This window comes from Varanus komodoensis, unplaced genomic scaffold (assembly GCF_004798865.1).
Source record: "Varanus komodoensis strain SLA01 unplaced genomic scaffold, ASM479886v1 scaffold2, whole genome shotgun sequence".
Classification (NCBI taxonomy): domain Eukaryota; kingdom Metazoa; phylum Chordata; class Lepidosauria; order Squamata; family Varanidae; genus Varanus; species Varanus komodoensis.
The window spans coordinates 30,853,712-30,865,864 of NW_025335568.1; the positions used below are offsets into that span (position 1 = coordinate 30,853,712).

The following is a 12,153-nucleotide window of genomic DNA, read 5'->3' on the forward strand; positions in this document are numbered from 1 at the left end:
TTTAAATTGTAATATAAATGGTTATTTAAATCAATTTGATTTAAATCCATCCTGGTTTGTGGAGGTAGAAAGAACAGCTTTATATTGATTGGATGCATGATTCATTTAGCCTGCCCTGGCAGGCAGGAGAGGCTGGATGACTTAGGTCAAGCAGAAGTTTTACCAGCTCTGCTGAGGTGCTCTTCTGTAGAAGTGTTTGAGATTGAACCTTGGATCCTAGAGATGGAGAGTGCATTACCTTCTCTGGACTGTTATCTTTTGAGACATGGGCATGTCATAAAATGAGGATACCAGTAAAGTAACCAGCAAATCACACAGTACATGGCTTGTTCCTGCTTCCTTTTAAGCCCTTAAAGGCAGTATCCTGTTCAACAGTAGTGCTGATGTGAATTAGCATTAGTGGCCTTTAATGCAATGACAATAGCATTTGTTGGTGCTACAGGTTTCTTTGGGGAAATGCTATTGGCCCGTAGAGCTCTCTTACACCAGTCCAGTAAAATTTACAACAGTACTAGCATCAGATTGGCTACTACTCTAGATGAACAACTGTTATCAGATCTTCCAAGAGATCCGGCCTTTCCGTATTGGGTTATACTGCCTTATTCAGGAAGACTTTGAATATATGCAATTTCTGTTAAAAGGTATGAGAACTGATGATCCCTTTGTACCACACTTGGATTGTGTCATGTGAATGGAGGACAGTGAATAATAGAGTGACGGGTCCCAAGTCCAAATGACGTGTTTTCCACCTCTTTGTTCCAGCATGTTGATGTGCTTAGCCACCTGGCCTCTTAATAGGCCATGTTAGTCTAGCGCTTACACAGTGACCTTGTTGTGCACTGTGCTCTATGGCTACCCTGGAGCTGTGAATCGTAGAGTGCAATATCGAATGTCAGTGTCTCATCTTTTTCTCTCTTGCTTCCTTTCTTTGCAGGTGTTCAGAACAGACTTGATCACTGCCATGAAGCTGCCTGATTCTTACCAGCTGAACCCCGATGAATACTATGTGCTGGCAGATCCCTGGAGACAGGAATGGGAGAAGGGAGTTCAGGTGCCAGTGAGTCCAGGGACGATCCCAGAGCCAGTAGCCAGGTACAGTTTGGTGCAACATAAGGAAGAAAATAAACCATGGCTTCACTTTCTAAGCTGCTCTGGATGACTGCTTTTTGGATTTCTGTTGGAATGTTATTTTCCATCCAATTGTGTGGTTCTAGGAAATTCCAAGGAAGCTTCTACAGTCTTCAAGGAAGGGTAGATTGCAATCACTTAAGAATCAAACACAAATACAGCAATATTTTTGACTTTCAGTAATTATCAATAGAAACTAAGAACAAATAAAAGTGTATTAACTGACATTAAACCACAGTTGATTACATATCACGCTGCAGTTAATGAGACTCTTTCGTAGTTTCTTGGACTCTTGTTTCTGGCGCTTCTGAAATGTTGCTCTTTATCTTCACAGCTCTATTGCTTTCCCTGAACTTCCTTTTCAGTGGTTCCAAGTCACTCTGCTGCTGCCTTCTTTTGCATTTCTTCTCAGCTGCTCCTATATAGAATATAGGAACATAGGAAGTGCCCTGCTGGATCAGACCAAAGGACATCTCATCTAGCATTCCGTTCATTTCATAGCCAACCAGCTGCCCATGTTAAACCCACAAGAAGGACACGAGTGCCACAGCATGCTCCCACCCATGTTCCCCAGCAACTGATACCCTGCCTCTGATAACGGATGTAGCTTATAGCCATCAAGACTAGTAGCCATTGATTGCCTTTTCCTCCATAAATGTGTCCAGTACTCTTGGATGGCCATCATTACAGCCTGTAGAAACAAATTCCCTAGTTTAACTGTGTGTTGTGCTAAGAAATACTTCCTTTTATCTGTCCTGAACCTCTCACTAGCCAGATTCATGAGATGACCCTGGGTTCTAATATTACGAGATTGCAAGAAAGTGTCCCCTTCCCACTTTCTCCACACCATGCATAATTTTGTACACCTCTCTCATATCTCTCAGTACTCTCTGTTTTTCTGTGCTAAACAATTGCAGCTGTTCTAATCTTTCCTTGTAGGAGGGTTTCTCTAGTCCCTTGAGGATTTTACTTGCCTTTTTTTGTGTTTCTTGCAACTCTGCAGCATCTTTTTTTAGGAATAGTGGCCAGAACTGAACAAAGTATTCTAAGTGCACTTGTTTATAAGAGGAGCATGATCCTGGAAGTTTTATTTTTGGTTCCTTTCCTAAGTATGTCTAACGTAAAGTTTGCTTTTTCCACACTAGTTACTCACTGGCTGGGTTGTGATGACACACAGCAATCTACACTGCATAGAAAGCCATACAGTGTGGATTTTTTGCCTGTGACTCCCAGTGTACATGACAGATGGCCAGCCATAGTGAGGTTCTGGGTATCTCCTCCCTTCCCTTTCTGCCTTAGTTCTTCTGCCAGTATTGCAGAGAAAATTGTGGGAATACTATGGGGCGCAGAGTGGGGATGACAGTCACCCAGGGTGCCCAAGTGACACTTGGGACAGCTGCCCAAAGCTACCCACTCTTGATCTTGGCAGCTGGGGGCTGCTCAGCAGCCCATCTCTGCTAGGATCATCAGTGACAGGAATGAGCCATATTCTGCTCAGCCTCCTCAAGGAGACCAAATAGAATGTGGCTTGTTTCCCACCAGCTGCTGCAGTGATTGATTTGGGATCCTGAGGCTGAGGTGCAGGGCCGATGTTCTCCTGGACTTCCTTGTGCCCCCTCTGCTAGGATTAACATATGATCACAGCTGTGAGGCATGTTCTTGCGGGACTTCCCAAGGAGACAGAGTATGCTTGCCTCACTGCCCTCTTTGGCCTACTGAAGCTTGCTCCTCTTCTTCGCTGGCCCGAAATCAAAGCTGGGGAAGCAGCTGGCAGCGGTGAGCAAAAGGAGATGGTCTTTTAAGCACCAGCTTGAGCTACCTGGCTGAAACTATCTCCTTTTCCTTGCCAGGTCTGCCTGCTGTTTGGGGTCAGCAGCAAGGAGCAACAAGCAGGAGTGATGGCTAGGGGTGGCACTAGTCTCTGCTGAGCACAACCTCTTACAGGCCTTGAATGTGCTTATGGCAGCAAAACGCAGCCACGATCAGGGAAGCCAATGACAGCAACTTCATGGATTACCCAATTGCATCAGCAGGCCAGAGATAAAGGAATTGGTGTGCTATTTGTTCCCCTGCTCTTTATTCTTGTGCCATGTTTTCCCTGGCACAGCACATGTTTTGTACCTTACAGAAATTTTACCTTTTCCTATATATTTGCTGTATTTTTATATGCCTTTCTCTTGCAGTGAATACAACAAAGATTATCAATCTACAAATTTGTTAATATATTCTGATACCATAACACAATAATAATACATCGGACCAGTTGTTCAGATGTAGCTCCCAATTTTTTGTTCTCTTTGAAATGATTCCAGTATCTCAATAATATATATGTTTCAAGCCACCTTGAACATTATTTTTCAAAATGGAAGAGCAGACCATACATGTTTCAAATATGTTTTATTACTGTAGCCAGAGATAATTTTGTTGCTCCAAGACCAGTAGATAATGCCTGTTCGTTTTTTTTCTTTTTGGTTGTGTAGCAATTTGAAGCATCTGGCAGTAATTGCATGGGAGGATTTGCCACTTTCAGGAGGATTAAATCCTAGTATAATTAACACCTTCTGTTTACTATGCTTTTAGGATTGTGTCTGAGACGAAAGCAGTCGTATTTACGAGACCTCGGAAGTACATCCTTTCTTCGGGTTCTGAGCCCCCTGAGCTCGGGTATGTTGACATTCGAACTTTGGCGGAGAGCGTATGTCGCTATGACCTTAATTATATGGATGTGGCATGGTTGGAACTGGCCAATGAAGAATTCAGAGAAATGGGTGAGTGCAGCATCCAGTTACAGCCAGCTTTTGGCTGAGCTGTGGGAGAAGTGACAGGAAGCAAGGCGGGGGTGATGGTGGCCCAGCTGCCACTGCATATTATGTGTGGTAAAGCCGTATTTTCTGGACAGAAAAGGAGGTGGGGAAAGGAGTGCTTGCAAACAAGTTATGCATTTCTGTGTATGCAAGGGGGGAGTTAATAATCCAACATGGATAAAAATATACACAAATGTGTTTGTGTGGGACTTTTACAGTCTTGAGCAGTTTTCAAATGAGTGGTAAAGGGCTTCACATTTGTCCACAGGGTCAGAAGAAGTATGTTTTTAACTTAAAATATTGGACAAGTATTATAGCTGTCAATGCCATCTTCAGGTAAAACATTAGCATGAAGGAGTAATTTTTGGTCCTGTGGGGTATTTTTCTAAAACATAAGGGATCAGTCTACTGAAGTAAATGTTCCTCTGTGAAATCTCATTGTTTGTGCCAATCTGCAGTCCTTAAGGCTGCTTCCCTAGACAGGTTTTCTTTGGAAAAGCCCATGGGATCATTTTATAGCTGCAAAATACTGCTTCAGTTTGGTGACATAAAGACACTCCACTGGCAAAATCATTCAATTTGGGGAATATTTTATGGTCTACATAGTGCTTTTCTCTGAAATTTTGGGGGAAAATTGGGGACATGGTACAAGTGACAGAAAAGAACAATGTCAGTAGAGGGCTCAGTTGTAGATTTACTGTGTAAATTCTGCAGTGAAAAGTTTTCTTGGGGAACCATTGTATCCCCACTTGACCTGAGGATTTTAACAAGTATGAGGGCTTGAGGAGAAACAAAGGCTTGGTTCAAATGGAAATGCGACTCCTCGCATTTGCTGTGTGAGAAGATGGCACACTTTTCCCTAAAAGTCAGAAGCCCTAGGATACATTTGAAACACACAAGGAAGAGCATCAGATCAATAAAACCAATTCCAGCTTAACATTAAATTTATTAGTAGAGTAGATAATAATGATTTTGGAAGCTTCCAGATTTAGTTTTTTTCCCTAAACACTTTTGTGAGGTTCACCCCTTATTTATTTATTTAAACTATTTATTAATTTTATTTTTTACACTGCCTAATAACAAAAAGTTATTTGGGAGAATTACATGATAATTTATATAACTCCCTTCATCCTACAGCTGGTTTACAATGAAACAACAACAAAAACAACAGATAAACCATTTAAACCAACTTAAAATTACAATTACACTTTAAAATTCCTGGTTGAATTAAAACCTTTTCCCCTGACAACTAAAGGATGGCAAGGTATGCACCAGGTGGGCCTGTCTGGAGAGGGCATTTACTTTCTGGATGTTGGCGCTCCAAAAGCCCTCTTAGTTAAGCCATATAACTCTGATGGAGGAGGCCCCTGGAGATCTTGCATGAGTGGATTGATGTGGGAAAAGATATGCCTCCAGGTGCTTGCATCCCCAGCTGGTTAGCATTTGTAAAGGTAAGAACCAGATCTTGAATTAGGACTGGAAATAAAAACACAGGGGATGCAGTTCTTCTAAAGCATGGTATGCATAAACCTTGGCTGTGTTGGTCAAAATTCTGCCAGACATGTTCTTCACCATCTGAAGCTTTTGGATTGTCTTCAGGGGTAGTGTCACATATATTACATTGCAGTAGTTCAGCCTTTCACCCTGCTAACTGATATTGACATGGTACTGGACTCCTGACAATTGTACCCCTCCACCCCCGCTTTTTCATAATTGTTACCATTTATTCTGAAGCAGCAATTCATTGTTAAAACCAAATACTTATTCTAAAAGCATCAAGAATATTTTAAAAAAGCTTTTATTAAGCAATTAAGAAGCCTTAAGGGACAGCTGTGAAATGGCTGAGCTCAAATTATCTAAAGTGTGGAGCAGTCTCTTATGATAGGAAGCTTAGAAAGCTTTGTGCTGCCCGCCCCCCGCACAAGTACACTGTTTTGCAATGAGAAACTTGCAAAGGTGTTTCTGAAGTAGTAATTGTTGATAAAATAGCCCCAGGTGCAGCGAGATGAATAACTGAGAATGAAGTCTCTGTATGAGAAACATTATCATTCACTTGCAAAGGAAGAATGACATGATGTTAAAGTTTTGTTTTCCTCCAGTATGTATGTTTGATTTTCACTGGCATTAAAAGTGAGACATATTGTATTGGTCTGCATTTTTCTGTGGTGTTTTTTGATGGGGAGCTAATAGCTGTCTATCAACAAACTGTTGGAAGGTGCCTGCCAATAGAAATAGCTTACTTTTTCAACCTATTAATTTTAGTAAAGAAAGATGGATGCTTGCTATAGATTGATATATGAAAGTGTATCCCTTAGTGTCTCTGTGTCTGGATTATTAAAAAAAATGAGTGTCGTTGGATTAATTTCCCAGGGATGCCTGAACTAGATGAATACACCATGGAGAGAATCATGGAAGAATTTGAACAGCGATGCTATGACAACATGAATCATGCTATTGAGACTGAGGAAGGGCTTGGAATTGAGTATGATGAGGATGTTGTCTGCGACGTTTGCCAGTCTCCAGATGGTGAAGATGGCAATGAGATGGTGTTCTGTGACAAATGCAATATTTGCGTTCATCAGGTACAGCCTCCAATGTAACAGTAATTAATATCGAGACTGGTTTGTATGGATTTCAGAGTGATTAGCAGAAATAGGGTTTTTAGGGTGTTTTTGAGGGTGGTTGGGAATCTTAGATGAAATATATGCATTAGAAGCAAAGGGACAGGGGTAAGGAAGAAAGCAATGTGTGGGATTGGTTGAATAAGTTGAGTACACTATTGGTATCTGACTACTAGATGCTTCTTCGCCATTTGCACATTTCTAGTAGAACTTGGAAAAGGACAACATGCTTTCAGATTTTAAAATTTTGTTTTAGTAACTGTATGAAACTACAAACTACCTATTTTGTGTTGACACTGCAATTCTTCTTTGTGGTCTCTGGCCCACATCTGGCTTGTGCATCTTGTTTGGAATGTTTTGGCAGGAGCCCATTTGTCCTTCTCATTGTCATATGGGAAAAAAGTAGCTCCTACTCTTTCCACTTCCACTGCGACATGTGTTCTCTTCTCCTAGATAGGCAGCATAAGGATAAGGCTAATAGTGATTACCTGAAGACTCAGTGCTACCTCCTGTGCCAGAGGCCATATGCCTATGTACACCAGTTGCTAGGAAGCATGGATGGGAGGTGCTCCTGTATCCACCTCTTACTTGTGGTTTGACTGAGTTGTGAACAGAATGGACCTTTCTTTGCTCTATTGAGGCTCATTTTATGTTCTTAAAGCCGGGATTCTTCTCATTTCTTGTTTATTCTTTCCTTCCTTACTGTTTCTTCTCTTTCTAGTTGTCCACAACTTTCCTTCCTTACTGTTTCTTCTCTTTCTAGTTGTCCACTTTTATTTTTTTAACAGATGCCGTAGGGCATTACTTTGGCCCTGCTAAAGGGTTTATGGCCTCTAAGGAGCTTTTCCACAAGTTCTCAAGTGGCAGGTATTTAAGCCTTCACTTTGGTTTCTTGCAGACCTAACTGGCCTGTTGCATCTTTGTGCATATGAAAACTTGACCTTTTGTACTTTCACTATCCATTTGGCTCCTACATATTCTTATTTGAGAAATCTGCCACTTTGGATGCTTCTTTTCTTGTAGGCCTATCCAAAATGAAACAAACATTTGTCATGGGCTGTATCTACAACAAAAGATACACACCTCTACATGTAGGAAGGCTTCTGTGTGCCGACCACGCTTCCTGGGTCAATCTTTCAATGAAATATATCCCTTCATTTCATCTTCATTTATTTTTATCCATTTGTCTTCCTCATTTTATTCCTATTCATTTTAAAAAAATGTAACTGTTTAACAATGTCCCAGTTCCACAGACAAATCACTGGATTTTTTAATTACTTTCTTCTTCACTTTCTTCTGCAAGGCCTGCCTGCTTTCTCTCTGGTGTAGATAGCCTTACCCTTAGAAAGCACGTAATGCAAGCTTGCATGTATAATGTACTTTCCTGGAAGCATACAAGGCGTCATGGTACAGCAGTCTACTGTAGAAACATGACACACACTTGACTTGCAGTGCAGAAAAAAAAGGCGAAATGGCTATTTTTAATACATCAGCATTTGCGGTTGGCTGCTTCCTGTTGAGGGAGAAGCCTGCCATGTGCTTCTGTTTATTCTCTAGAGTTGCAGGTTTGCCCTTTTGTGAGTAATGTATGATAAGCAAGGGAGGGCTATTTTTCTCTCTTGGGTCTATAAAGGATAAATATATTTACATGCCCTGTCTGACGGGCTACTTTCAAGTGCCACGTACTGTTTATGTTGCAAAATTACTTTAGAGTTTTTAGTTTATTTTTAAAATTACCTACCTGACAAGCTGATAGGTGTTCCTTGGAATTGTATTGAACCATACAAGGTAGAAGGCAGAACTAACAGTAGCGTATTTCAAGGCTTCTCACTAGGCATCTTCTCCGCTGAAAGAAGCAGTGTGAGTGCCACAGCTGTGGTCACCCTTTCCTGCTGAGCAAACATTGAGCCAGGATGCAAAGCAGTAGCACTTGTGCTGTTGGAACACTGCCTCCCTCCGTCCTTTTTCTTCTTCTTTTTTTTGTTTCACCTTCTCATCTTTCAGGTGGACACAGATATAAATATGTCATGGTCTTATTTTGGTTTCAAAGTCTTGGCTTAACTCCAGTGGAGATAATTATTAACCCAGGCAGGAGTCTGCCTTCCCTTTCCTGTCACAGCTGGTTAAATCAGTCTTCTTTACTTCCTTCCTAGCATTTTATACAGTGTAGTGTTGGACCTTGCTCATATTTGAGGGGAGCTTAGAAGCTGGTGCAAATGTGACCACAGTGGCACAATGACTCAAACTTGTTTCTGCATGTTTGGCGCTCTGCAGTGCCATGGCAATGTCTGGAATTGACTTAGCACATGGTTTGGCCTGATCTCATGGGTGGCTTAGGCATGGGTGTGCTTTTTATGTGATCCTGCTTGATTGCTTTGGGAAGTGAATTCCTGAACCAGCACAGCTATGTGGAGTCCTGACCACTTGGAAGCTGCTTTAGTGACAACTATTCCATGGCATAACATTTTAATTTGTAAAAGTATATGGCCACCATTCAAAGAAGGCTCTTTGCTGCCTTATTTTCCATGCAGCAATTCTTGCTTCCTGAGTAAGTAGCCAGTGGTGGTAAGCATAGCAAGCAAAGCCCTAGCTGCACGTGTGGCTCTGTGCGGCTTCATAGGTATGGTACTGCTGATGTATCTGACACAGTGCTCTAGTGTAGCAAATTTTACAACTAGCTCATTTGCGTTCTCACCACCTGAAATTAAGATCCTTCCTCATCCACAGTGCCCTGTTTGTAAAATGACCTCCTTCATACATTGAGGTTGAGCAGGAGGAGGATAACAGTGTTCCGTACATAAAAACTGCTATAGAAGCATGAACAATAAGCTCATAGAAATGAAGGCACCATTCTGCCAGCTTCTGAATCATACTACTTTCCTTCCTTTTCTCGATTTCTCTTCTGTGGTGTTGTGACATCAGGCGTGCTACGGCATCCTCAAAGTTCCAGAAGGCAGCTGGCTGTGCCGGACCTGTGCTCTAGGTGTTCAGCCAAAGTGTTTGCTGTGTCCCAAGAAAGGTGGAGCCATGAAGCCAACTCGTAGTGGGACTAAGTGGGTCCACGTCAGCTGTGCCCTCTGGATTCCAGAGGTGAGTGTTCTTCACAACTGATTTATCTGGACATGCTCTGAATAGAGATCACAGCTTTTTCTGTATAAAGTAAAAGATGGTGGCGGCACTAGTACATATAGCAGGCATGATCATCAAAGATATCATGGACACCAGCTAGTGTGGAGTCAGGCCAGCAACATTGTCCTTGAAATAGATGATGATGTGAAGCACAAATGGTAGCCTGTGTCATTGTGGGGCTTGAAGGTTTGACATGACTTTTCAGTGGTAGCACAGAGAATGTGTGAGCTGGCAGGCTGTATATAAAAGACCGGGATATAGCTGGCCATGGAGGATTCTTCTAATGTTCTGCTGGGGTAGGTAAACATAGCTTGGGCATGGTGGAAGAACCCACAGATTCAAGCAGATACCACAAACTGAGGGCCTGACCAAACAAGGTATCTGGAAAGAAGGAAAATAATGTCCGCACTGCAGTTGCCAGTAGAAAGCAGCAGGGAATAAAGCAGAGTGGAATATACGTGTGTTTAGAAGAAGGTCGATCTCCAGGAATGTTTGGCGTCAGCCCCTGAAAGCCTCTGCACATTCTGGGATTTGAAGTTCAACATATCTGGAACATAGAAGGCACCTTCTGTGCATAAAGCAAATATGATTTCCAGGCTGCTGCTGCTGCTCATACAAGTTGTTACATGAATACAGTACAGCGTTACTTTACAGTGTAAATGCAAGGAAAGAACACAATGGATTACTAGTTTGGCTTAGGAGTTCAATAAGTAATTTGAGTTCAGTTGAGAATCTGTGGAGTGTGGTAGAATTTCTTTTGAGTACATCTGGTCCAAGCCACTATCTCACTGCATTCAGGGCTGGACAGAAAGTAAATTTTCAAATGTTTCAGACTTCCAGAATTCCTTTTTATTGGCCATGCTGCCAGACTCTTCTGGAAGATGAAGTCCCAAACATCTGGACAGCTACCTTCTACCCATTATGAGGCAAACATTGAGTATGTTGAAGGATTTTTTTGTGATCCTTCAAGAAAGAACAGAATAAAAATGTAATACATGGTTTCTTAAATAGCTTTCATGTGGGATATTTCTTGAAACACTGCTGAACATTAGAACAGTTAACTTGGTATTTCTGCATATAGCAAAATAACTCCAGAATAGTTGGGCTTCCCCTTTGTTCTCTGCTTGGTTTTTGAAAACCTTATTTATCCATTGATCCTTAGGTGAGCATTGGCAGCCCAGAAAAGATGGAACCAATCACAAAGGTCTCTCATATTCCCAGCAGCAGATGGGCCCTGGTATGCAGCCTTTGCAATGAGAAGGTTGGGGCATCCATACAGGTAAATATTTGGTCTGTTTTTTATGAATATATGTTCACTGGAAAAATCTTGAATATTTTCTTTTCCTAATGTTTGTAGTAAAGTTTTCATTTGTGCTGTTGTGTACTTCATGAAATACATATAAGAGTGCATACCAGGAGCTCGGTTTTGAAGTCTTAATATGAAGCTGCTTTGGATTAGAATATGCCAGGTCTGCTCTGAGTTTGAATGCCATTTTCTGACTCTCAGTTTAAACCTTTGCTTTAAATGGTTGATTAACACATCATCCCGAACTTTTCCAGATGGTTTCCTGAGATCTGTAGTGGTCTCTGAAATCTATTTTGTGTGAGGAGTCTGAAGAAAATAAAGTTTCAAAACTTGTGGTATCATTTCATACTTCCTGCTATACTTTTTTTTCTTTTTGAAGATGTTTTTGTGTACTGGACTACATCCTCTTTTCTCTTGGCTGCTTTGTGCCAGAATATTGGGTGCACATGGTTTGCTGGTTCCAGGTGTGCCATTTATGCACATCACCCCATAAGCCACTTCTCTGATGTTATTCCCTTTTGTTTTTGAAAATTATTTTTAATTGAAATCTACAGTGGCAGTGTGGATACAAACAAAACAGTATATTGTTTTTCTCTTTGGTTAAGCTAGAGTTCGGCACAGATCAACACGTGAGTTTGTAGCCAGGTCCAGACCACATGTATGACCACTACAAGCCATTTAACAGACACTTGATTAATACAGGGAATATTAATATATTATTTATTTTAAAAATCTACTGTGATTAACTTGCTTAGTATTAACCAAGCAATAAATCTAAGATTTCTACCATTGTTTTTGTCCAGGCTTGTTTTCTTGGCCCATTTAGAGTTCTGATTTAATCACAAGATAGATTAGTGACAATGATCACCTCCCTTCTACTTGATGAGCTGCTCAGTTATCAGACCTTTAGAGAACAAATGCTTAGGAGAGGGCAATAAATTGTGCTATGTGAGAGTCATTTTTTTGCGTTGCATAATCAACCTGCAATTGACTGAAGGTTGTTGCACTACATGGAAACCTGAGTGTTTTGGGTTAAGCAAAGTTAAACTAAGTACTAATTATTCTTCAATGAATATAGTTCCAAAATTGCATACTTTGACAAATGTAATGCATGTAATTGCATACTTTGACAAATGTATCTATGGCAAAAATGCGTACAAAATGG

The 12,153-nt window shown here is 41.1% G+C and overlaps 1 protein-coding gene across 3 annotated transcripts in view; it reads left to right on the top strand.

Moving 5' to 3' along the window:
• Positions 1–12,153, top strand: part of JADE1 (jade family PHD finger 1) — a 78,341-nt gene that overhangs the window by 43,392 nt on the left and 22,796 nt on the right. For all 3 annotated transcript variants that reach the window (XM_044429702.1, XM_044429703.1, XM_044429705.1), the window contains 5 exons: positions 935–1,092; positions 3,709–3,896; positions 6,303–6,514; positions 9,476–9,643; positions 10,845–10,961. In XM_044429702.1, the coding sequence (XP_044285637.1) occupies positions 935–1,092; positions 3,709–3,896; positions 6,303–6,514; positions 9,476–9,643; positions 10,845–10,961 (843 nt within the window). The remainder of the gene's footprint in view (positions 1–934; positions 1,093–3,708; positions 3,897–6,302; positions 6,515–9,475; positions 9,644–10,844; positions 10,962–12,153) is intronic.